At 35.9% G+C, this 26643-nt stretch overlaps 1 protein-coding gene across 5 annotated transcripts in view; it reads left to right on the top strand.

Annotated features, from left to right (window-relative positions):
• Window positions 1-3939: 3939 nt before the first annotated feature.
• CNTLN (centlein) overlaps window positions 3940-26643 on the top strand; it is a 333334-nt gene continuing 310630 nt past the window's right edge. For all 5 annotated transcript variants that reach the window (XM_068552481.1, XM_068552482.1, XM_068552485.1 and 2 more), the window contains exons 1-2: window positions 3940-4420; window positions 13441-13529. In XM_068552481.1, coding sequence (XP_068408582.1) covers window positions 4061-4420; window positions 13441-13529 — 449 coding nt within the window. In that variant the 5' untranslated portion in view covers window positions 3940-4060. The remainder of the gene's footprint in view (window positions 4421-13440; window positions 13530-26643) is intronic.

A 26643-nucleotide genomic window follows, 5' to 3' on the forward strand; every position in this document is an offset into this window, starting at 1 on the left:
GATTAACCCACGCACCTATGGTCAACTAATCTATGACAAAGGAGGCAAAGATATACAATGGAGAAAAGACAGTCTCTTCAATAAGTGGTGCTGGGAAAACTGGATAGCTACATGTAAAAGAATGAAATTAGAATACTCCCTAACACCATACACAAAAATAAACTCAAAATGGATTAGAGACCTAAATATAAGACTGGACACTATATAACTCTTAGAGGAAAACATAGGAAGAACACTCTTTGACATAAATCACAGCAAGATCTTTTTTGATCCACCTCCTAGAGTAATGGAAATAAAAACAAAAATAAACAAATGGGACCTAATGAAACTTCAAAGCTTTTGCACAGCAAAGGAAACCATAAACCAGACGAAAAGACAACCCTCAGAATGGGAGAAAATATTTGCAAACGAATCAACGGACAAAGGATTAATCTCCAAAATATATAAACAGCTCATTCAGCTCAATATAAAAGAAACAAACACCCCAATCCAAAAATGGGCAGAAGACCTAAATAGACATTTCTCCAAAGAAGACATACAGACGGCCACGAAGCACATGAAAAGATGCTCAACATCACTAATTATTAGAGAAATGCAAATCAAAACTACAATGAGGTATCACCTCACTCCTGTTAGAATGGGCATCATCAGAAAATCAACAAACAACAAATGCTGGAGAGGGTGTGGAGAAAAGGGAACCCTTTTGCACTGTTGGTGGGAATGTAAATTGATACAGCCACTATGGAGAACAATATGGAGGTTCCTTAAAAAACTAAAAATAGAACTACCATATGACCCAGCAATCCCACTACTGGGCATATACCCAGAGAAAACCGTAATTCAAAAAGATGCATGCACCCGAATGTTCATTGCAGCACTATTTACAATAGCCAGGTCATGGAAGCAACCTAAATGCCCATCAACAGACGAATGGATAAAGAAGATGTGGTACATATATACAATGGAATATTACTCAGCCATAAAAAGGAACGAAATTGAGTCATTTGTTGAGAAGTGGATGGATCTAGAGACTGTCATACAGAGTGAAGTAAGTCAGAAAGAGAAAAACAAATATCGTATATTAATGCATGTATGTGGAACCTAGAAAAATGGTACAGATGAGCCAGTTTGCAGGGCAGAAATTGAGACACAGATGTAGAGAATGGACATATGGACACCAAGGGGGGAAAACTGCGGTGGGGTGGGGATGGTGGTGTGCTGAAGTGGGCGATTGGGATTGACATGTATACACTGATGTGTATAAAATTGATGCCTAATAAGAACCTGCAGTATAAAACAACAAACAAACAAAACAACTAATACTAAACTTTCATTGGGTTATTTGTATGGAAATATGTTAATATAAATGTTTCAGACATTACATGAAAAAAAAAATTGTCTACCTAGTCATAGGTTCAGATATTATCCTTCTTTTCAATCAAATATGTATATTTATCCATTGTACATAACAGAAGAGACTCCACTACTTTTCAAAAGAATTTTTCTATTTATTTTTCATTTTAGATGAAATGATGCCCTTCTGAGTGAGTACCAAATAGCCATTGAAAATGTACATTCGCATTGATTTCATGCCAAACATGTGAATCATGTGATTAGAATTCCCATAGTCTTAAACCCAATAAAGTCTCATGTGCTATCAGACCTAATACTTTATTTCAAGTGACAGGTATGGAGTAAGGGTAGGGATCAAAGGCACAGGTTTTATAGTTAAGTGGATCCGTATTCTAGCTTTTCTAATACCAGATGTGGGACTTCAGACAAGGTAGAGTAATTTCTCAAATCTCAGTTTTCTCACTAGTAAAATGGGGATAATAACTATTTTACCCTCATGTTGTGAGAATTGAATGAGTACATATATGAAATGGTACAGATGATCCGGTTTGCAGGGCAGAAGTTGAGACACAGATGTAGAGAACAGACATATGGACACCAAGGGGGGAAAACTGCGGTGGGGTGGGGATGGTGTTGTGCTGAATTGGGCGATTGGGATTGACATGTGTACACTGATGTGTATAAAATTGATGACTAATAAGAACCTGCAGTATAAAAAAACAAACAAAACAACTAATACTAAACTTTCATTGGGTTATTTGTATGGAAGTATGTTAATATAAATGTTTCAGACATTACATGAAATTTCTAAAAATCTTATATGTTCTGGTATAATGTTATAAGTCATAATTCTAGTTATTGCTTTAACATGTATATCTCAGAAATAACTAAATTTACTTGGTAATTGCATTATTATGAACTTTCATCAAATCTTTAACCGTGGTCATTTTTAAGTCTTTTGTCATGTACAGACAGTTCTGGGTGTACTCTGATGCTTTTGCAAATATGTTCCTATAGAAGGGTTTCATCTTCAAGGAATTCATGGAAAAGACTCTGACAAGTACAGGTTTCTGGTAACTGACTGTACTGCTGAACTGAATGAATAAGCATTTTCAGAACTCTAATGAAAAACTGATGAACTCATAAAAGTGCTAACAAAAGATCAAGATGAAAAAAAAATTAATTACATGGGACTGAGTGAACTGATGAGGATGATTATAATTTTTGTGACTTTGAATTAAAAAAAAGAAAAATCAAAAAAAAAAGTAGTTATCACTGGACTCAGCATATAGTAAATGTTCAATATGGTAGCTACTTTTAAGACAGGCTTATATGTACTTTTTCTAGTGTAATCATAAATTTTGTTAAATATTCACCTTCAGTGGGAAGAAAGTGCAATCATCCTGCCTCAGCAGAATTCTGACTGGGAGAATGTCTTTTTTTTTTTTTTAAACATCTTTATTGGAGTATAACTGCTTTACAGTGTTGTGTTAGTTTCTGCTGTATAACAAAGTGAATCATCTATATGTATACATGTATCCCCATATCCCCTAGGGAGGGTGTCTTTTGATGTGCTGACTAGATTCCGGCACAAAGCGGTAATTTTGATTAAATGAAGAGGTCATCAGTTAAAGCGGTCACCTCCCTATTTCCACAGTCCTCCTTACCCCACCTCAGCTCTCCAAGTACTCTGGAACCTTTTCCGCAGAGGACAGCGGTCTAGCTTTCGGTAGAACTCGAGTGCTAGCTCAATGCGCATCTCCTTACTAAACTCATCACGAGTAGGACGTGTTTCAATGACAGAAAAAGAGGTTATTCAAAGTTTATAAAGAAAGAAAGCAGGAAGGAAGGAAGGAAAAAAGAAAAAAAGAGGATGAACAATGGAGTTGGTCTTGTTTCTTTAACCACGCTCCAAATTACTGGCTTCAAATTAGTCCAAGGATCCAAACTTTGGGAATGCGGGTCACACTCACTCTGATACGCAGCCAACTGCGTAAAGAAGCTGACATAAAAGTCAAAGGAAGTCATGACTCTTGCAAAAGACAAAGGGTGCACAAAAGATCATAATTCAAATGGGAAACCTGCCCATTAGTCCCAGCTCAGCCCAAGGCTTTCCACATCTCCTCGACATCAGTCAGCTGGTTGTCAGCTGTACGTCAAGCAGTTTTGCTAAAGGGTTTGAAGAAAACACTTAAGTGTAAAACTTATTCCCTGATCCTCAAGGAGTTTACAACAGCGCTGGAGGGATTAGCCCTGTAACTAACACTACAGGGCGGTCAATGAAACGTGACAAACGAGTTGGCAGCGGCCTTGAAGGTAGAGGAATTCACAGTTAGGGATCATTTGGGGGTAGGGGCTTGTCAAGGAAGGCTTTAAGAAGTGGAATGTAAGCTAGGGGCAAAGCGGCGGGTAGGGTTTTAGGCGTGCGGGAAGCCGTGACGTTGCAGGTTAAAGACTGACTAGGGCACGCGGGGGTGGTGCGCGGGGCGGAGCCGCCTGACTCCTCGGGCCACGGCGCGTGCGCCGCTAACGCTCGCGCCAGGCGCGCGGCCCGTGGGAAGCCAGCCAGGACCCGCGAGCGCGAGACCCCGCGCGCCAAGGCGGGAAAAGTCGGACGCATGCGCAGCTCGGAGCTTCGGGCTCGCTAGGATGGGGAAGGGGAGGAGGAGTTTCCTAGAGGGAACTTGACCTGTTAGCAGCCGCGGCCATGGCGGCGCGCTTGCCGCCCTCACAGCTCCCTCCGCCCCCCGCGCGACAGTTGGGGCCCTGGTCCCCACGTGTTGGGCTGGGAGCTGTGGCACACGAAGTGCTAAGCGAGACCTCGGGTCTTGCGGGCGCAGCGCGGGAGGGCGTCGTGGACAAAAGCGATTTACCCCGGCGGGGCGAAGAAGGGTCAGAGGGCCAGCGAGGGCCAGGGGGGACAGCTGCGGCTCAGGTTCCCCTCCTCAGCGCGCCCATGGGGTCCATGCGACTAGAGGGCATCTCGGTAGAGGAGGCGATGGTGACGCGGACGCAGCTGCTGGAGGAAGAGCTGAGCAGCGTAAAGGAGGAGCTGGCCCTGTGTCAGGTATCGAGGTGGCCGCCGGCCTTTCCCCTCCACAGCCGGGCCGGGGCCAGTGGGGAAGTGCGCCCGTCTCCTTCTGCCTTCGGCTGCGTAGCTGCGCGGGCTTTGGACCCACCCACCTTCGCCCGGCGGCGCCCGGTGCCGGCTCCCACACCCAGCCTGGCCCGCAGCTCGGGGCTGAGGGTGGCGGCCTCGCCCAGCTCGCCGACCTCGGGCTCCCGCCCTTCTCCAGACAGTGGTCGGGCAGGGTCGGCCTCGGCGCCCTGGGTTTGGTTGACCTCACTTGGATCCCACCAGAACTCGCAGCCGCACCCCCACCGCCCCCAAGCCCAAGGTCTGTGTCGTGACTGTAGTGGTACTTGGTGCAGCAGGAGTGCAATCCCTGAGTTGAAATGTGGAACAGGAAAGTGGAAACACTTTTATTGAAATAAAACCCATGGATGAAGGAGCCTGTTTTTAATTGTCAAACCCACACTTGCCCTTGTTCTTGAGTAAAACTTAAGTTGTTAAAACAGACCAATAATTTTTACGGAGTCTCAGGCTGGGAACTTTCATTCACAGTAGATGATGCTTAATATTTATTAACCAACTATGTTAATTCCATACTTCTGGAGTGAGAAATCTCATTTTCATCGTGCCTGTGAAAAGCATTTACTAAATCAATTGCCTTAACATTACTTTCCTGTTATTTGTAGAATTTGTATATACCAAAGATGGCTTGACTACTCATGTTCAGAAAGATTTGATTTTCCTTTATAGTTTTGCATCCTTACCACCATCTCTTCTCTGATTTTACCAAAACCTTTGACAGGGTTGGGTGACTAAATGTTGGGAATTCACTCAACAGTAGATCTTTGAGTCACTCTGTCTTCAAGACAGAACCAATTAAGAACTGCTAAACAACAAGGTAACTTTATAAACAATATCATAAGTTTAGATTAATAAAAATTCATGAATTTCATTCTCATAGTTCTATTGGATTCTTTTGCAGGATTTTGCTGATTGAGTCAAGGATGTAAAAACACAGCAGTCTTGTTCAAATTGAATATGTCTTTGCTTGAACAAGTTGGGGAGGTATTATGTGACTGCCTCCTTTTGACTTTCCATTCTCTATTCTTCACTGGTTAAGGAGCAAAGGGATAAATAAAAGACACCAAGGAATTAAAGCGTTTTGTCATCTCACTCTTCACCTTTGGGTAGTTTAAAGATGTGAATCCATGATAAAGGGCTTTGTTACTTTGGCAAGTCCTAATCTAAGATGCTATTTACCCATATCTTCTACACCCTTTCTCCCCTACCCCTTACTCTGTATTTACCATAGTTATGCCCTGAGCTGGATAAGGAACTAAGATGTTTACTTTTGTGACTGACTTGATTAAGAAATCAGTCTGTTGGAAACAGCCCAATGACCCTCTTCCCCCAATCCATTAACTATTATATTCTTTCAAAATGTGACTACGGAAGGTGTAAGAATTGAGATGGTCATAGGTAGCCTAGAACAATGGTTCTTGAGATTTTATAGTACTGACACTGTTACATGATCATAGGCATTCCAGTAATGTGAGATGAGGTTGGCACTATCCCATACCATAAAACTTCAGTCAAATCATACTCCTGCTGTTGGGGAAATTTGGGAGACATAATAATTGAATTGTTTTATAAAAAGCATTTAAGTAATTAAACATTCACTTTTACATTTTAAAAATTAGTTCTTCCACTTATTTATTAAGCTAGAAATCACAGTACCCAAGAATACATAGTATTAACCCCTATGTTTTCCACAGCTCTCAAAAATTGTACCCAAGATAAGAAATTCATTTCACATGTCAACCTAGTAAGTAGACACACATACACATGCATATAATTTCAGAAAGAATATTTACACTGTGTGTCCTGAGCTCTGATGTTTTCTTTTAAAATCTATTATTTAAGAAAGTGCTGCTAATATCTACTAAATTAATTTCACAGCCCAGTAATGGGTCAAATGTACAGTTTGGGAAAAAGAACCCCACTAATTAATTAGTCTCTGGTCATAAGTTGCAGCTTCATTTAAGTTAGTTGGTTTTTTCCACGTTTAACTTACAGGAATTCAATTATATGTGCTTGGTGAAGAAAAAGAAAGTGATTCCATGTACCATTCCAGTCCATTGGAATGACTCAGAATAAGCATGTAATAGAAAACAATCTCTGTTCCAACTGTTTCTCTTAATATGAGTATCTCATCCTACTCTATGTGATTGTGGTATTTAAACTTTTTTTGTATGGCCCCAGATTAGCAAGCAACATACACATGCTTAGATGAAGAAAAAGTGGTTGATTTCAATGTGGGAAGAAAAGTTGTCTGTATTGGACTTACTGAGGATAGGTTAGCTTCCAAATCTAGCTTTTTCTAAGGAACTTTCAAAGGTACTCCAAAGATCAATTTTAAGTTCATGACAGTCATACTTTATTCACTGATTTAGAACCTAACTTCACCATACTCTTAATTTTGATTTTGTATTTCAAGATTGTGGTCTATTTGTGACCAAGAATGGGGTTGTGGGTATGTGTATGTGCATATTTTTCACCCCTTGTAGAATATCAGATGAGAAAAAGTTATGTATGTGTAATGTATATATCTATAGACACACACACAGGTGTACATGCACACACAAATTTATGTATATCTCAAACCATATTTCTCTTTTTAGTCACAGCCAAAAATATTTACTAAACCTATATACCAATTTCAGGTAAAGATATATTATGGCATTTAAATGAAATATATGTGCATTACTCCAACTTTCATGATGAAATTAACTTTCATGATGCATATGATGTTGGAATTAAGAGTATATGACTAGAGAAATCAACCAGTTACATTTTTTAGTGGACATTTAGGTGTGTTGAAACCTTGTCCAGTCATTCACAAAGAAAAAAAAAAATTGAGGGACTTCCCTGGCGGTCCAGTGGTTAAGACTCCGCGCTTCCACTGCAGGGGGCGCAGGTTTGATCCCTGGTGGGAGAACTAAGATCCTGCATGCGGTGCAGCACAGTCAAAAAAAGAAAAACAAAATTGAGAACATGTTGTATAATTAGAATTCTCACTGTTGTTAGGAGCTGTATTCTAATAGATGAATCTTTTTGTACAGTTATTTTTCATAATGATAATTTAGTGAGTGGCTAGTTTGTGCCATACTTTGTAATTAAACTCTTTCCATTGTTTTCTTTGAGTTCTGGTAGGAAATTATTTGTTTAAATATAGAAAATAGTTTTCATATGTTTGTTGAATTCATTCCTGCAGTAGAAGTCAATTGAGGGCCTATTATGTTGGCAGATACTAAACTAGGTGGTGGGAGAGTAGGTACCCAGTGAAAAAGACAATTTTGAGTGTCTCTGTCTGTGAAGTTGATATGTATTTCCATGTTGATAAGTGAAAGTCAAAGCCAATCCACCGCCAAGATAACTCAGACCCAAATCTTTGGGCATTTAGTCAACTCTCATTGGCTGAATGAGTTTAATAAACTTTGTGAGAAGGAGTAGGATTTTTTAATTTATATTTTAAATTATTTGATTCTGTGTGGAAGTTCTGTAGTAAGAATAAGGTATTTTATAATGAGTAATATTTAAGGATTTTTACTTTTAATTTTTTGGAAAGAACATTTTAAGTGCCCAAAGGAAAGGAAAATATAAAGATAATATGGTTGGTAGTAGTTAGTTTCCTTGTTTTAATAATGTGTGGAATAGTTTGGAAACTAGTTTTGTGTTTTTTGGGGGCTTTGTTTCTTTCTGTATATGAAGGAGCGCCTCTTTAATAATTAGAGGTATAATCCACATTGAAGATAATGTAGCATTTAAATAACTAAAAAACTTACAAAAACTAATACATATTGTACAACAGTCCCACAATCCATTTGTAGCATTTTATTGCTCACAAAAGAACTTACTTCTTTTTCTCAAGTCAAGTATCACTTACACATTTGAGTATTTTTAGGTGACAAAATCTGAATACCATTGCTGATCATAAATTAATAACAAAAGAAATTAATAACTGAAGTTTAATAGAGAAATTTGGAAATTAGAAAGTTCTCCCCCTAATGACTTCTGGGAATAAATTGTAGTTATAAATTAACAATAGACTGTTTCTGGAGGAGTCTTTTCTTCTGGTTGCTTTTTTTTCTGACCTCTATGATAAAAACAATTTAAGGAGAGTTTGTTGTTACTTTCTCTTTGGTGGGGATTAAAAAGGAGATGTGAAATAACCATTAACCATAACAATAGCAAAAAGAAAGAAAAGAAAAAAATGTATAAATTAATATGTAAATATTGTTTTCATCAGATATTTATTGATTTCTTACTTTGTCCCTCTAACTGTATTAGAGCTAAATCCTTTATTAGTAAGTCATACTTACTTAAGCTGGAGTAACTCAGTTATTTTATAAATGTTGAAAACCTACTCCTTTTTAAGTTTTTACTTTTGTTAACCTTTCTTGCTTAGTATTTTAGGTAGAGGAGTTGAGGTGAAAAATACATGCGACTCTTTACTATTTTTTTTTTTAAACATCTTTATTGGAGTATAATTGCTTTATAATGGTGTGTTAGTTTCTGCTGTATAACAAAGTGAATCAGCTATACATATACATATATCCCCATATCTCCTCCCTCTTGCGTCTCCCTCCCACCCTCCCTATCCTGCCCTTCTAGGTGGACACAAAGCACCGAGCTGATCTCCCTGTGCTATGCGGCTCCTTCTCACTAGCTATATATTTTACATTTGGTAGTGTATATATGTCCATGCCACTGTCTCACTTCGTCCCAGCTTACCCTTCCCCCTCCCCATGTCCTCAAGTCCATTCTCTACGTCTGCATCTTTATTCCTGTCTTGCCCCTAGGTTCTTCAGAACCTTTTTTTTTTATTTTTTAGATTCCTTATATGTATGTTAGCATACGGTATTTGTTTTTCTCTTTCTGACTTACTTCACTCTGTATGGCAGTCTCTAGGTCCATCCACCTCACTACAAATAACTCAATTTTGTTTCTTTTTATGGCTAATATTCCATTGTGTGTATGTGCCACATCTTCTTTATCCATTCATCTGTCGATGGACACTTAGGTTGCTTCCATGTCCTGGCTGTTGTAAATAGTGCTGCAATGAACATTGTGGTACATGACTCTTTTTGAATTACGGTTTTCTCTGGGTATATGCCCAGTAGTGGGATTGCTGGGTCATATGGTAGTTCTATTTTTAGTTTTTTAAGGAACCTCCATACTGTTCTCCATAGTGGCTGTATCAATTTACATTCCCACCAACAGTGCAAGAGGGTTCCCTTTTCTCCACACCCTCTCCAGCATTTATTGTTTGTAGATTTTTTGATGATGGCCATTCTGACTGGTGTGAGGTGATACCTCACTGTAGTTTTGACTTGCATTCCTCTAATGATTAGTGATGTTCAGCATCCTTTCATGTGTCTGTAGGCCATCTGTATATCTTCTTTGGAGAAATGTCTATTTAGGTCTTCTGCCCATTTTTGGATTGGGTTGTTTGTTTTTTTGATATTGAGCTGCATGACCTGCCTGTATATTTTGGAGATTAATCCTTTTGTCAGTTGCTTCATTTGCAAATATTTTCTCCCATTCTGAGGGTTGTCTTTTCGTATTGTTTACGGTTTCCTTTGCTGTGCAAAAGCTTTTAAGTTTCATAGGTCCCATTTGTTTATTTTTATTTCCATTTCTCTAGGAGGTGGGTCAAAAAGGATCTTGCTGTGATTTATGTCATAGAGTGTTCTGCCTATGTTTTTCTCTAAGAGTTTTATAGTGTCTGACCTTACATTTAGGTCTTTAATCCATTTTGAGTTTATTTTTGTGTATGGTGTTAGGAAGTATTCTAATTTCATTCTTTTGCATGTATCTATCCATTTTTCCCAGCACCACTTATTAAAGAGGCTGTCTATTCTCCATTGTATATTCTTGCCTCCTTTATCAAAAATAAGGTGACCGTGTGTGTCGGTCTATCTCTGGACTTTCTATCCTGTTCCATTGATCTATATTTCTGTTTTTGTGCTGGTACCATACTGTCTTGATTACTGAAGCTTTGTAGTATAGTCTGAAGTCAGGGAGCCTGATTCCTCCAGCTCCATTTTTCTTTCTCAAGATTGCTTTGGCTATTTGGGGTCTTTTGTGTTTCCATACAAATTGTGAAATTTTTTGTTCTAGTTCTGTGGAAAATGCCATTTGTAGTTTGATAGAGATTGCATTGAATCTGTAGATTGCTTTGGGTAGTATAGTCATTTTCACAATGTTGATTCTTCCAATCTAAGAACGTGGTATATCTCTCCATCTGTTTGTATCATCTTTAATTTCTTTCATCAGTGTCTTATAGTTTTCTGCATACAGGTCTTTTGTCTCCTTAGGTAGGTTTATTCCTAGGTATTTCATTCTTTTTGTTGCATTGGTAAGTGGGAGTGTTTCCTTAATTTCTCTTTCAGATTTTTCATCATCAGTGTATAGGAATACAAGAGATTTCTATGCATTTTTTTTGTATCCTGCTACTTTACCAAATTCACTGATTAGCTCTAGTAGTTTTCTGGTAGCATCTTTAGGATTCGCTATGTATAGTATCATGTCCTCTGCAAACAGTGACAGTTTTACTTCTTCTTTTCCAATTTGGATTCCTTTTATTTCTTTTTCTTCTCTGATTGCTGGGGCTAAAACTTCCAAAACTATGTTGAATAATAGTGGTGAGAGTGGGCAACCTTGTCTTGTTCCTGATCTTAGTGGCAATGATTTCAGTTTTTCACCATTGAGAACAATGTTGGCTGTAGGTTTGTCAAATATGGCCTTTATTATATTGAGGTAAGTTCCCTCTGTGCCTACTTTCTGGAGGGTTTTTATCATAAATGGGTGTTGAATTTTGTTGAAAGCTTTTTCTGCATCTATTGAGATAATAGTATGGTTTTTTTCCTTCAATTTGTTAATATGGTTTATCACATTGATTGATTTGCATATGTTAAAGAATCCTTGCATTCCTGGGATAAACCCCACTTGATCATGGTGTATGATCCTTTTAATGTGCTGTTGGATTCTGTTTGCTAGTAGTTTGTTGAGGATTTTTGCATCCCTGTTCATCAGTGATATTGGTCTGTAGTTTTCTTTTTTTGTTACTATTTTGTTTTGAAGCAAGCTATAAGATAAATTTACAGATAACATTGGTTTCAGGGATTTCGTAGTTTCATCAACATACCTTTTAAAAAGAGCACATAATGTTACATAGTTTAACTTTTCCTTCACCAGAGGTTTATGACATGTAATTTCTATATATATTGACATTTCTTGTCCTTAACTGAAATCATTTTAATACCTAAATGCGGAATTCTTGCTTCTAAAAGGTAAAGTATGATATATAAGAATAGTTAGGTAAGGTAGTACTTTCCAGAACTCAGGCTGTCAGAAGTCTTTAAAAAAAAGTCAAACAAAATCAAAGATTTGAGCATTAAAAAATAAAAATTTAAGAAGTAAGTATGGGTAAATATATTTCCAATCTTGTAGTAGAGCAGGCCTTTTTCTAACTTGTAGAAGAAAACCATAAGCCATAATGAAAAAGATATGTTTGAATATAGAAAAGTAATAACTACCTTTTCCCCAGAAATCTCCATCATAAATAAAGTCAAATAAGCAACAACATACTGGGAAAAAATAATTGTAACACATTTGGTAGACTTAAGTCCAATTTTAAGATTTCCAATGATATTTCTTATATTTAATTGGCAGAACTCGGTCACAGAGCCCATAGGCAAGAGAGGCCAGTGTTTTAGTTGGCAGCAAAGATCAAATATGGTTTCTGTTACTAAGAGGAAGGGGAGAATGGATGATGCCACACAAGTAAAACCAGAGAAATAAACTACCAAACAAATATAGTATTATAAAATGAAATGTGATTTGAAAAAAAAAATAAAAAGGGTAAGGGGGGTTACCAGAGATTTGTGGGTTTTGGTGGCTATAAATATAGTAGTTAGGGAAGGCTTCTCTTCTCTTGAAGAGGTAACATTTAAACAAAGACCTGAGTGATGTGAGGTAATAATGTACATGAAAATCTGGTAGATTGTATATTTAAAAGGACCTGGTGCAAGTAGAGCCAGAAGGTCCATGTGAACAAGAGGGTGAGTGATAGATGAGGCTGGAGGGCCAGATGGTGTAGGGTCATGTGGCCTTGGTAGAGTTTGGATTGTTTTCCTAATCTGATGGAAATCCACTGGGCGATTTTGAGCTGTAAGGAGCCCAGGGGACCATTGTAGAGAGCTAGGCAAGAGGTAGAGTTGACTTGTACTAGGATGGTGGATAGTACTTGTTCCACTTGCACTGGGTAGAAGTGTTCAGAATTGGGATATATTTTGTAGGTAAGCCTAATAGGATTTACTAATGGTTTGGATATGAAATGTGAAGAAAGAGAGCAACCAAGATTGACTCCTAGATCTTAAGTTTTTAAACAGTAAGTAGGTGGGGGTATCATTTTCTGAGATGCAGAGAGGGCAGGTTTGTGAGAGGGTTGGAAGTCAAAAACTTTATTTTGGATAAATTTGAGATGCCTATTAAGAATTGACAATATAGAGGACCTTGAAAAATGATTTTAGCGTTACGGTGGGGAGGGAAATCTGACTGGAGGAGGTTACAGAGTGAATGGGGAGTGAGGAAGAAGAGATAATGATTGTAGGCAACAGTTTCAAGGAATTTTGCTGAAAAGTGCAGCTGAAAATGGAGCAATAGCTAGAGGACAGTCTCATTTTAGAACAAATTTACCTTGATATTCAGCCCTTCAACATTTGCACCCTCAAATGTGAGTAGTAGAAATAGTAAAATAAATGTGGGTTACCAGTGTAAGAACTTTTTAAAATAAAGCTTTCCTGTTATACTTTTCAAGAATCTGTTTTATAGTTATAGAACTAGGGATCAAGTAATTATGTTTTTCATTTTTTAATTTAATGCAGTATCTTGCCTTCTCTGCTGTAGCTACAAAGCAATGCATTTAAAATGTCTTTTATTTCTTTAAGGCTGATAAAGAATTCGTATGGTCTTTGTGGAAACGTCTCCAGGTGACAAACCCGGATCTCACACAAGCATTCAGTTTGGTTGTGGAAAGGTGAGTTACCAAGTTATTTTTCATCAGTATTTAGTTTGTTGAATTTGTTTTTCTTCATTATTAAAATTAACACTTGGCGTTAATCCCCTGAAGAGATTCATTTGATTTCCAAAGGAATGTCGAGCATGATATTATAATTACTGGATTTATTTCAAGGTGTGTCAGTGTGCTAAGTACAGCTAGGCCTTATCTTCTGCTCATATTCTGACATATTTGGGAAGTTTGCAGGTAAGAGAGACACTTTGTGTGTATGTGTTTGTGTGTGTGTGTAGGTTTTAAGCTCTTACTACTCAACTTTAAAAATTGGAGAAGTTCCTGTTGTTTGGCTTCAGAGACTGACCCTGTAGGCAGCTTCCTAGACATGATCCTTCCTAGACATGGCTCAGTTTTCCCCTAAGGTAAATGCAGTATGTACTTGAGAGCCTGGGTTGACCTTGCCAGAGTAGAGTAAGTGTTCTGGAATAGGTTGAGAGATTTCCGTTATTACCCTGTAGGGGATGCCCAGTCATTTAACTATAGATTATTGGGCCTCTCCTTGGTCATTAGAAACAGTGGAGTGATGCTGGGTACTTCTTATCAAACATTTGGTATACAGTAGTCTCATGACACTTAGATAGCAATTAAAACACTTGCTTTCCTATTAAATGGATTTCATTATATTTCCTAAATGAGGAGCTAAGCATATGGTTGCCTTTTCTTTTTTTTAATTGGAATTATGATTATATAATCTGAATATCAGCTTTGATAACTTGAAGTATATTCACCTTTGGAGTTGCTAGACCTGGGATCATTCTAATATTGTCTGGAATTTGACTTTGAAAAATCTATGATACATACCCATGGCTAATTTTACCATCCTTGGTTATCGTGAACTCTTAAAACAGTATAATTAGTTTCTTCTCATGGTCTTGTATGTCTAATTCATCAATCAGATTTTCCCTTTTGATGATCAGAATTAAGTCTTTTGTTGAAGTACCCTTATTAGTTCCTCAGTCATTCTCGAGATTAAATGTGATCACTCTCAGTTTTCCTGTTTTTTAGCAGAATAGGACTTCAGAAGATATATTCTTGGGATTTCTTTTGTCATTTCTGTGATTCTTTCATTATCCTCCTCTCCTTTTAGTTGTATACATTTTTCAACTTTCTAATTTGTTTATTTTTTACAACTTTCTAAAGCGATTCTTAATTTTCCCTTTACTCTTGGTTGAGACAGATCCAAATAATAAATTGTTAGTTCATCTTTCTCATTCTTTAAGATTTTTATTTTTCACATTTTATAATATACATAATATATGGTCACATAAAAGTATATCAACAATTTATAAATAAATATACACATATGTTTTGGGGTGGGTACTCAAAAGCCTTTTGCTCATAAGATATGTAATGGAAAATTTTGGAGATTACTGCTTTACAGCTATAATCTTGAAAATTTTAATGTGCACACGGTATACTTGGAAAATTTCTTTTTCAAAATTTTTTAATTTTTAAAATTTTTATTGGACTATAGGGGATGGGTTGGGAAATATCTCTGTAAGTTATGCCCTACTAGGGAAATGTCCATTCTAATTTTCCTGGGATAGCTTTTGGAGCTTTTTCTTTTTCTTGGAGCTGCTGCTTTTGCTGGCAGCAGCCTCTTCAGGTTCACTGCTGAGTGGCTTCTCCTTGGAAGAGAATTTCCTCTTTTCCTTGGGGACTGGAAAATTTCTTAAAATGCAGGTCTCTGGAACTTTCCCCTGATCTACTGAATCTTTAGGGATGAGGCCCAGGAGTCTTTAAAATAAGCTTTCCAGGTAATTCTGGTGTCCATAGATCTGATGTCCAGGTAATTCTGATGTCCACAATGAGATACCTTGGAATTTGAATTGACTTTTGAAATTGGAAACTTGTAATATGCATTTATAATTTTATAATTATGTAAATATTATTTCCTTGAGAACCATGTAGTGTGTTTGGACCTGTTGATAAGGGAAATGGTATGACAAAAAAAGAATATTCCAAATATCAAAGTCAAATAGAATATCTTTCTTTATAGTCCATTAGTTACCCAAATTATGCTACATTTAAGTTATTTTATAATTGTGCCTTGGTCTTCCTGGACAACATTTTTTCCCCCTGGAATTTCTAATTGCCTTTCTTTTCTGCTATTTCTTACCATAAAGAATGTCAATGTTCAGACATTTGAATAATGGGCTGAAGACATTCTTCCTTGGGCCCTTTGGTTTATGGTATGAATTTTGGCCAATTGCTTTCTAAACCTACTCATAGCTGCCATCCTAGGATTTCTTCTTATTGTACTCCTGAACTAGTTCCACAGTTTCTAAGATCCTATGTCTTCCTTTTTCTTTTGTTGGATTATATTTTCAAAATTTTTTTCTCAGAAGGGATGCATAAGTGGTCCACTTTCTGACTCCTTATGTGCCTAAAATGTCTTTCTTTTGTCCTTATGTTTGGTTGATACTTTAGCTGAACATAAAATTTTAAGTACATTTAATTTCCCTCAGATTTTTTAAAGTATAGCTTTGTTATCTTCTTTTAGCATACGGTGGTGTTATCAAGTGTATGTGTGATCCCTGTGCAAGTGAGATTCTTATTTCTTTCTAGGTAGCTTGCTTGAAGTTTTTAGGATTTTCTCTACATAGATATGATATTTTTAAATTTCAACATCATCTTTTAATTTGAGTCTTTTACAAATTGAAACTTCTCAGCCTTTGTGGGTTCTTTCAATATCAAGACTTGAGATTTTATTTCAACTGAAGAAAAATATGATTCTCATATTTTCCCCCTTGTCTGTTCTTTCCTTCTGTACTCTATTAGAGATTGGACCTTCTGGACTTGGCCTTCTTTTCTGTCATATTTTCCACCTTTTAATTTTGTCTCCTGAATGGTCTTCTTACATTTTCTTCCATTAGTACATGGATTTTTTTCCATTTACCCTATTTAGTTATTTTATTTTTTTTTTAGTTTTAGAAATCAAAATTTTCCTTCTAAGAAATTTCTTATTCGATTTTTCCTTTTTCATAGCAGTCTTCTTTAAAAGGATAACTTTTTAATCTTTCTGATGATAATTTTTAAGTTCTTCTCTGTTTCTTACATTATCTTTTTTTCCTGTTAGGTAACTTTTGTTTGTTCCTACACTTTTACTTTAATGCTGATAGTTTTCTTCAAGTGTATGATGATTCTTTACTGACTGTTCATGTTTTTGTATGAAGGTCTATATTGCTTAATGTAGAAATGTTGCTTTTAATGAGTTTACTTTGCATTTTTATATATCTGTTACCAAGAGGCTTCTCATCTGAATGAAAGGATTGACTATGGGCATTGTGTAAGAGAAGGGAGGGGACTATCAACAAGCTTTCCTGAGGGATGTATGGCAAATGGGCTTCACTGTACAGAATGAGAAGTAGACTCTTAAGTCAGTCCCTTCTCTGATTGTATTGTTTGTCCCAACAACCATAGTAGGGACCTTTTTCAGGAACATGGTTCTTTTGAAAGTAGCCTTGGGCCATTTGTTATAGGCAAATACTGCAGGTAGCTGTTCTGAACATGGATGAATGGGAAGCCCAGATTTTTGATTAATGGTTCCTTAGTCATCTTTTGATTCCTGTGGACTTTTGCTTTCCATACTTACTAATTGGGTACTTAGAGCCTCTCTGAGCCTCTTCCAGAAAAAAATAGCTTCCTCTTCCATTATAGACACTATTTGGATTTTGATTTTTCTCCTCTGGGTTTGCCTCTGTGAGTCCATCCTTCTGTCTTTCAGATATTTGTCCATTTTGGACCCCTTTTCTTATTTCCAGGCTAATAGACTCAAGGCAGTGTGATTTGGGCATGTCAATGACATGTTGTCAGTTCATTATTTTCAAGAGGAATATTATTATTATTCAAAAGAAAATAATATTTTTAGAGTTACAATATATTGTATTATTTTGATATGCCATATTATTTAATCAGTATCTTATTGTTGTACATTAAGGTTCCTTTTTTTATGAGAATTGTATGATGATGCTGTGATAAATGACCTTGTGGATAAAGCTTTGCCAGAATCACTGGATTTAACCAGTGGTGCTACTGACATAGTAGATGGAGGCTGGGATTGCTAAACATCCTGAAGTAAATAGGATAATCCTGCTCAATTAAATAACCCTTAGAGACTTTGAGGGTTCAGTTCCAGACCACTGTAGTAAAGTGAATATTGCAGTAAAGCAAGTCACACAAATTTTTTGTTTTCAAGTGCATATGAAAGTTATGTTTATACTGTAGTCTATTAAGTGTGCAACAGCATTATGTCTAAAAAACAATGTACGTAATTTAAAAATATTGCTAAAAATGCTGTCATCTGAGTCTTCAGAGAGTTATACCCTTTTTGCAATAGTAACATCAAAGATCACTCACTGATCACAGATCATCGTAACAAATATAATAATAATGAAAAAGTTTGAAATATTGTGAGAAATACCAAAATGTGACACAAAGACATGAAGTAACTGTTGTTGGAAAAATGGCGCTGGATGACTGGCTTGATGCAGGGTTTCCACAAACCTTCAATTTGTAAAATGCAGTATCTGTGAAGCGCAATAAAGCAAAGTGCAATAAAATGAGGTATGCCTGTACTGCTTCAAGTGCCCTTGGTACCCATTTGGAAAAATGCTGGTCTTATCAATAATTCTTTATTTTTTTGCCTTTTTGGTACTCTAGTATAATGTCCTTGTAAGTTTTTTGGTGGGGTGTCTGTTTACATATTTTTGTGTGCATGTGTTTTTATTATGGAAAATTTTAATTTGATGCAAGGGTAGAGAGAATGCACTAATGAACTCCCATGTTTACTCATCACCCAGCTTGGACAATTATCAGCACATGACCAATCTTGTTTCATCTATAAACTTCTACTTCCTTTCTGCTCCTCTGCTCCCTCTACCACAGTGGATTATTTTGAAGGAAATTCCGGACATCCTGTTATGTTACCCACAATTCCATTGGTGTTTACAGTCAGTTCTTGTTATTCACAGGAGTTATGTTTTATAAAGTCATGTGAACACTGAATTAGCAAACATGGAAATATTGCTCCTAGGGGAGATAAAGCATTAAGTTCCTATGAGCCTCTGGTCACAACATTTTGTTAACTGATCAACATATAACCTTGCTTTCCATGTGTTTCTATTTAAAGACATCTTATTTAATATATATTGTTGATTTATTACTATTGAGCTTATGACCGATGGTACTGTAACTCATGCCTGAACACAGTTTGTCTAACACAATTTTTTCTCCATATGCAAGTCACAGCCTTCTTGAACTTAGGAACACTAGACAGCACTTCAGCACTATGCTTAGTGGTCATTTGAAACAGTGAAATCATCAACAGAAGGGCAGAAATGTGAAAAATGTGGTACTAAATAGACCATGAGAAGAATACTTGTTTATAGTATGAGAGCTGAAATAAGAAGACAGAGCATCCCCTTGTTTGACCTCAGCTGGGAACATGTGGTTCAGGTGACTTAAATTTTTCACCACTTTCTGCATGTCTGCAAATGACTGAAAAAGTGCAATGGTATTGATTTTAGGCTTAAAATAAGTTTTAGTGAGTAGGAAAGTTCACAAATTCTGAATCTATGAATAAGGATTGACTCTATCTCTAAAAGATAAGGCCTTTTTAAAACATAACCATGATATCTTTATCATACTTATAATTCTACAATTATTCCCTAATGTAATAAAATATCCAGTTTTCAGATTTCTCCAATTCTCTCATAACTTTTTTTGAAAGATGGTTTGTTTCTATGATGACTCAAACATTGTCTACCTACTGAGTATACAGGTTCCTTTTCCTCCTCTCCGTCTTTCTCTCTTTATTTGCAACTTATTTTTGGAATAAGTTGGATTATTTATCCTGTAGAGTTTCCCACATTCTGGACTTTTTTGATTATAATCTTTTTTACTCTAATTATCATAAATTTTTAATGAGACCTAGAGGTTTATTCAGTTTCAGGTTTGATGTTTTGGCAAAGAAATCTTCGGTGTAATATGATTCTTACCACATCACATTAGGAGACACATAATGTATTATCTAAATCTCTTTTTTTTGTGTTGTTAAGGTTGATCACTGGATTATATCTCTAATTTAGAATACCCTATACTCTTCTTCTTTTTCTTCTTTTAATGGATAAGTTTGCATAATATTGCCATCTTAACAATGTTAAATCTTCTATATTATGAGCATGGGATGTTTTTCCAGTTACTATTTATTTGTCCTAAAATTTCTTTCAGTACTGTTTTATAGCTTTCAGAGTATGTTTTGCACCTTTTTGGATGAATTTATTAATATTTTATTCTTTCTGATTTTATTATAAATGGAATTGTTTTCTTAAGTTTATTTTCAGATTGTTTAGTGTAAGTGTATAGATTACAATTGATTGTTCTATATTGATCTCTTATCCTGCAACTGTGCAGAACTCATTTTTCAGTTCTAATTTTTTGGGTAGATTCCTTAGGATTTTCTACTTACAAGATCATGTCATCTGCAAATAGAGATAGTTTTGTTTCTTCTTTTCCAAACTTGATGCCTTTTATTTCTTTCTCTTGGCTACTTGCCCTGGTTAGAATTTCAATACACTGTTGAGTAGAAGTGGCCAGAGCAGACATCTTTGTCTTATTCCTGATCATAGGGAGAAAAGCACCCACTCCTTCACCATTAAGTATAAAGTTATCTGTCAGTTTTTCATAGATGTCCTTTAGCAAGTTCAGGAAGTTCCCTTCTATTCCTAGTTTGTTAAGTGTTTTTATTATGAAAGGTTGTTGAATTTTGTCAAGTATATCTTCTGTATCTATTGAGATGATCATGTGATTTTTGTTTTCTATTTTAGTGATATGATTTATTATAATAATTGATTTTCAGATGTTAAACCAACCTTACCTTCCTGGAATAAATTCCACCTGATCATGATACATAATTCTTTTAATATGTTGTTGGATTTGGTTTGCTAGTATTTTGTTGAGGACTTTTGCATCTATATTCATAAGAGGTATTAGTCTGTAGTTTCCTTTTCTTATAATGTTTTTGTGTGTTTTTTGTATCAATGTAATACTGTCTTTATAAATGGGTTGGGAAGTATTCTCTTCTCTTCTATTTTTTGGAAGTTTTTTTGAAGAACTGGTATTAATTCTTCTTTGAATGGTTGGTAGAATTCAGTGTTGAACCCCTCCAGGCCTGGACTTTTGTTTGTGGGTAATTTTTTTTATTACAAATTGAATTTCTTTACCTATTACAGGTCAACTTGGGATTTTATTTTTTCTTGAGTCACTTTTGGTATTTGTGTTTTTCAAGAAATTCACCCATTTCTTCTAAGTATCTACTTTGCTGGTGTACAGTTTTTCATAGTATTCCTTTATAATTCTTTTTTGTTTTTATTAGTTAGTAGTAGTATCCCCTTTTTTATTTCTGATTCTGGTAATTTGAGGCTTTTCTTTTTTTTAATATTGTCAGTATAGCTAAAGGTTTGTCAGTTTTGTTGATCTTTTCAAACAACCAGCTTTTGGTTTCATTCATTTTCTGTATTGTTTTTCTATTCTCTATTTCATTAATTTCTTCTCTAATCTTTATTCCTTCCTTCTATTTGCTTTAGGTTTAGTTTGCTCTTATATTTTTCAGTGTCTTATGGTAGAACATTAAACCTAATGTTGACTTAGGACCTTTCTTTTAGCTTAATATAGGTATTTATAGCTATAAATTTCTCTCTAAGCACTGTTTTAGCTGCCTCCCATGCATTTTGATGTTTTTTCCCTTCATTTTTACTCGTCGTACAGTATTTTCTGATTTGTCTTATGATTTCCTCTTGACCCATTGTTTTTTTTAATAATGTGTTGTTTAATTTCCACACATTTGTGAGTTTTTCCATTTGATTTCCAGTTTTATTCCATCGTGGTCAGAGAACATACTTTGCATTATTTCTAACCTTTTACATTTATTGAGTATTTAAAAAATAGTCTAGCATATGGTTTATCCTGAAAATGTTCCATGTGTACTTGAAAATGATATATATTTAACTGTCATTTTTTAGAAGAGTATTCTAATGATGTCAGTTAGGTCTAGTTTGTAGTATTGCTCAGGTCTTCTATTTTCTTGTTGATCTTCTGTCTAGTTGTCTATCCATTATTGAAAGTGAGTGTAGTGGGATTCTCCAGAGAGCACAGAACGAAAAGGATGTATGTGAATGTATATATAGAAAGAGACTTATTATGAAGAATTGGCTTATATGATTTTGGAGACTGACAAGTCCACATCTGCAGTGTGGGCTGATAGGTTCGAGACTGGGAGAGTCGATGGTGCAGATAAAAGCAATCTGCTGGAGATTTCTTGTTCAGGGAGGCTGGTCTTTTTGTTCTGTTCAAGCCTTCAACTGATTGGATGAAGCCCATTTACATATTGGAGGGCATTATGTTTACTCAGAGTCCACCAATTTAAACATTAATCTCATCCAAAAATACCCTCCAAGTTGACACGTAAAATTAACCATCACAGTAGGATATTGAAGTCTCCAACAATTATAATTGAATTGTCCATTTCTTCTTTCATATCTGTCATTTTTGCTTCATGTATTTTGGTCCTCTGTTATTAGGTATGTGTATGTTTATAACTGTTATATCTTCCTGATGGATTGACTCTGTCAGGGACTTGTTATAAAATGTGCCCTTTTTTCTTCAGTGACTTTTTTGTTTAAAGTCACTTTTGTCTGATATTAGTATATTTACTCCAGCTTTCTTGTGGTTGTTATTTGCATATTGTTTTTCTCATCCTTAACTTTAAATCTATTTATGTCTTTGAATCTTTCTTTTGCATTACGTAAATATTTTCTAATGTAGGATTTTATTTCTTTAATGATTTTTTCACTATATTTTTTGAGGTTTTTTTTTTTTTAGTTAATGCTCTAGGGTTTGCTATATGTATCTTAACAAAATCATCTTCAGATTTAGCCAAGCTTAATTCCAGTGATATACAGAAACATTACTGAAATACAGCTATATTCCCTTCAATCCCTTTTTGTGGTATTGTTATACATATTATCTATTAATATTACAAACACAACAATGCATTGTTATAATTATTGCTTTATTATTCAGTAGTCATTTACTTAGCACAGTAAAACTTTGCTACAGCTGACCTCATTTATGCTGTTATTGGCAATTATATTACACATGATACATTTTTTATATGCTTTGAGCCTATCGATACATTATGTACATATTATTTTAAGCAATTGCTTTTCAAATCAGTTAAGAGAAAAAACTTACTTTTAAACTTTTGTTATGTTTATATAATTACCTTCACCAGTAAATGTTTTCACATGTGGATTCAAATTATGGTCATCCCTCAATATCCACAGGAGATTGGATCCTGGAACCCCACAGATACCAAAATCCTAGGATGCTCAAGTCCCTCATATAAGGTGCTGTAGTATTTGCATATAACCCATGCATATCCTCTGTAAACTTGAAATCATCAGCATCTCTAGATTACTTATAATAACTAATACAATGTAAATGCTATGTAAATAGTTGCCAGCAGATGGCAAATTTGAGTTTTGTTTTTTGGAACTGTCTGAAAAAATTTTTTTTCAAATATTTTTGAGTTGCAGTTGATTGATTCCATGGATGTGGAACCCATGGATATGGAGGGCTGACTGTACTGTCTTGGGTTACTTGGTTCTTTTACAATTTCTTTCTCTTTTTGATTTTCTCTATTTGATGTAATATTCTTATGATACCTTTCTTTACTTTTTAAACCATGGTTTCCTTAAGTTTTGTGAATATATTTATAATGGCTATTTTGAAGTCTTTTTTCTTTTTCCCAAGTGTGGTCACTCTCCCAGATAGTTTCTGCTGCCTGCTTTTTTTCCCTGGTGTCTGGGTCATATTTTTCTGTTTCTTTGTATGACTTATACTTTTTTGATGGGAAGGGGTTATTTGAGACATTGTATTGTATCAAATTTGGTTACTGTTCTGCACCCTTCTCCTCCAAACTTGTTTATGTGATTGGTGACCAACTGGATTATTTTAGTAAAGTCTCTTTCCCCTCCCACAATGTTAAGTCACGGATGTTGCGCCTAAGGAAGGTGCAGCTTTGGGTATGCTCACAGTCACCCTAGGATGACAGTGATTTTGGCTCTCCTCCTCTCTTTTCTTGACCACAACCAGTTGTTAAACTTCACAAATTTGTGGCTGATTTCTCAGTTGTTTTCAACAATGCCCTAGAGCATAAAATGCTCTACAAACCAATTTAATCAAATTGTGGCTCCTTTGATATTTCTGAGTCAGTGTTTGATATTAATTTCCACCCTTGAAGGACTTCTTTCATCTGTCTTATTCCTCATTTCTCTCCTGCAAATCAGCAGGCCTACAATTTAGCCTGTATCTTAACTCTCCTTCCAATTGACTTTCACCATAACCTGACTCTTCTTCAGAGTGCCTTTAGGCTTGAACTTCTGTACACTGTGATGCAAATGAAGTCATTTCCCTTTGGGAAGAGATTAGGACCTGTGTGCTTTATGTCCTGCCTCTCTACCCTGTATTCCCAACCAGGCAAAATCTGAGCCAAGCCTCTGGAGCTGGAGGTGGGACCATATCATGCTTCTCTGGGTGATACCTCCGTTCTACGTGCTGATTGCAGTAGTCTTAGATTCTCTTGGCTTGCTTCTCCTGGTGTGGAACCACTGTGTTATAAGCTGGGGCAAGGGAGTTTGGGTCTCCAGTATTCTCAGTGCTCTGCACCTGAGGTAGAACTTTTATTACACAAACAGAGGCTGGGCAGAAGAATGGGTCCTCACGGCTCAACTGCACTTGCCTAGGACTTGGTCTCAGCCATAGTTACCTCTGGGATGGGGAGGGTTGGGGAGGGGAGGATGAGAAATGGTGATATCTTGCTCTTCCTAGGAAAAAAGGTCTCTGACTGGGAACCTGGGGGAGATGGAGTCTTGTTGTCTTGGCTACAGCAATCTGGAGTCGATTCTTCACCTTGATGAGCTGGGAGGGTAGAGGGAGGGAATGATCTTGGTTCAGATACCATAAGAGGCTTTAAATTTTTTTTTTTAAAATAGCAGTCACCAGTTTCACTAGGTGATAGATTAGTGAGTGCCTCACACTGTCATGTGAGAAGTCTATCTCCCAGTGTTTGTTCTTTTGAGCTGCTAAATTCTGGGGTAATTTGTTATCTAGCAATAAACAATTTATACACTGGATCAAAAGACCCATACAATTGTACATGTTAAATACTGCCAAATTGTTGTGCCAGTTTGTACTTCCACTAGCAATGTAAGAAGGTGTCTATTTTCTCCACATCCTGGCCATCGCATTGTTTTCAAATTTTTGTATCCTTGTTTATCTGAAAGGTAAAAAATGATATTCTGAAATAGGTTTTACTTGCAGTTTTGTTATTATGTGTGAGTGAAGACTAAGAGCCATTTTATATATTTTTCTGTGGACTTCTTATTTTATATATCTTTCTATGTCCCTTGCCTGAGCATTTCTAATTCATGTCCTATGGTGCTATTCAAATTCAGTATATTATCTCTAGAACTTATTGGCTTCTCCTTTGAGTTTTTTTACTACCTAACTTTTTCACTACCACAAACATGCCATTTTCTTCCTTTTCTTTAAATTTCACATCTTATGGGTAATCTTTGATATCTTTTGGTCTCTTTTGAACAGAAAATCAATTCCCAAGTTCAGTCACTTTCTCTTTTTCAGTGTCACTCAAATACAGTAATTCCTCTGTGTCCTTAACTTCCAAACCCTCCATCTAGGCTCTTAATAACTCAGCTCTGAACATCTTATTGACTTCTTTCTCAAACATCAGTTCTGTTTTACATCTTCACTTTGAGACAAAGCAAGAGATAAGGCACCAAAAAATTTATAAAATTCTAGGACCTTTCAAATGGATACCTAGAGGAAACATTACCTTTTGGCATGGATGCCAAGGGGACACCAAATGTTACAAGGAAATAGGACTGTGAGATTTAGAAATGCATGGCCATCATTAAAACAGCTATCTCTACTACATTTACTCATTCAACAAATATCAATTGAGTGTTGTGTGAGTGTCAGACACTATTCTAAGTTAGAGAAAGCTCCGTGTTTGGCTGTTAAGGAGTACTGTCTAGTCAGAAAGATATTTGTAGAAAGAGACAATTTGTTATAGGGTTTGCTAAGTAATATGATAAGTGTATTCATATTTATGTAATTATTTCTTTCCTTGATCTGGAAAAAGATGTAATAAGAATTATCACTAATTCTCTTTAGGTAGAAGTTTATGTTGCTGAAAATAAAACTTTGATTTTCTTAATAGAATGATATAATACAAATAGAAAACATTTGTGTATATTATATTTTCCTTATGAATTTATTTGTAGAAAATATTACTTTCTATGATTTATAGATACTTGAGTTTACCTGTTATTTTATGAGTTTATTATGAACTGCTGCTGCTAAAAGCACATTTTGGATGTATCACTTCTTATTTATTAGCCCTGCAAATCTGATTTCCTTGCTATTATGTATAAACTCTCACTTAACAGTATCATTAGTGGCATAAGAGTACAACCACTGTATTTTAATTTTGAATGCATAAGGAAACATTACAACTTGAATAGGTAGGAATGATAAACATTGAAGAATCAGTAATCTGGAGTTTCAAAGAATATCAATACATTAGGAACTTGAATTGTTCAACTTTTCTTTGGATAACTAAAAATGTATTATAGTGATTTTTGTGACTCAGCCAAGTTTGTGCTTCAGACAGAAACTTCATCCTGACTTTTAAAATTAATAATACATTACTTTGTCTATAAAGAACACTATTTTAAGTTTGAAGTAGAACAATAGAAACTGCTATTATTTTTCTTACTAACATTATGTAAATAATTTTTTGGACTTATCCAATAATATACAGTCCTGCATTTTGTGTAGCTCTCCCTTAAGGTACTGCGCTTGTGATCCACCTAGAATGACAAAGAATCCAGGAAGTGGCTTTCTCTGTTTTGTTGCTACTAATCCATTCAGAGTTGGGCTATAGTTTTCTTAATCTTCTTACAGTCCTCTTAATCTTTCTCTCTCTCTCTCTACA

This window comes from Eschrichtius robustus, chromosome 10, assembly GCF_028021215.1.
Source record: "Eschrichtius robustus isolate mEscRob2 chromosome 10, mEscRob2.pri, whole genome shotgun sequence".
Classification (NCBI taxonomy): domain Eukaryota; kingdom Metazoa; phylum Chordata; class Mammalia; order Artiodactyla; family Eschrichtiidae; genus Eschrichtius; species Eschrichtius robustus.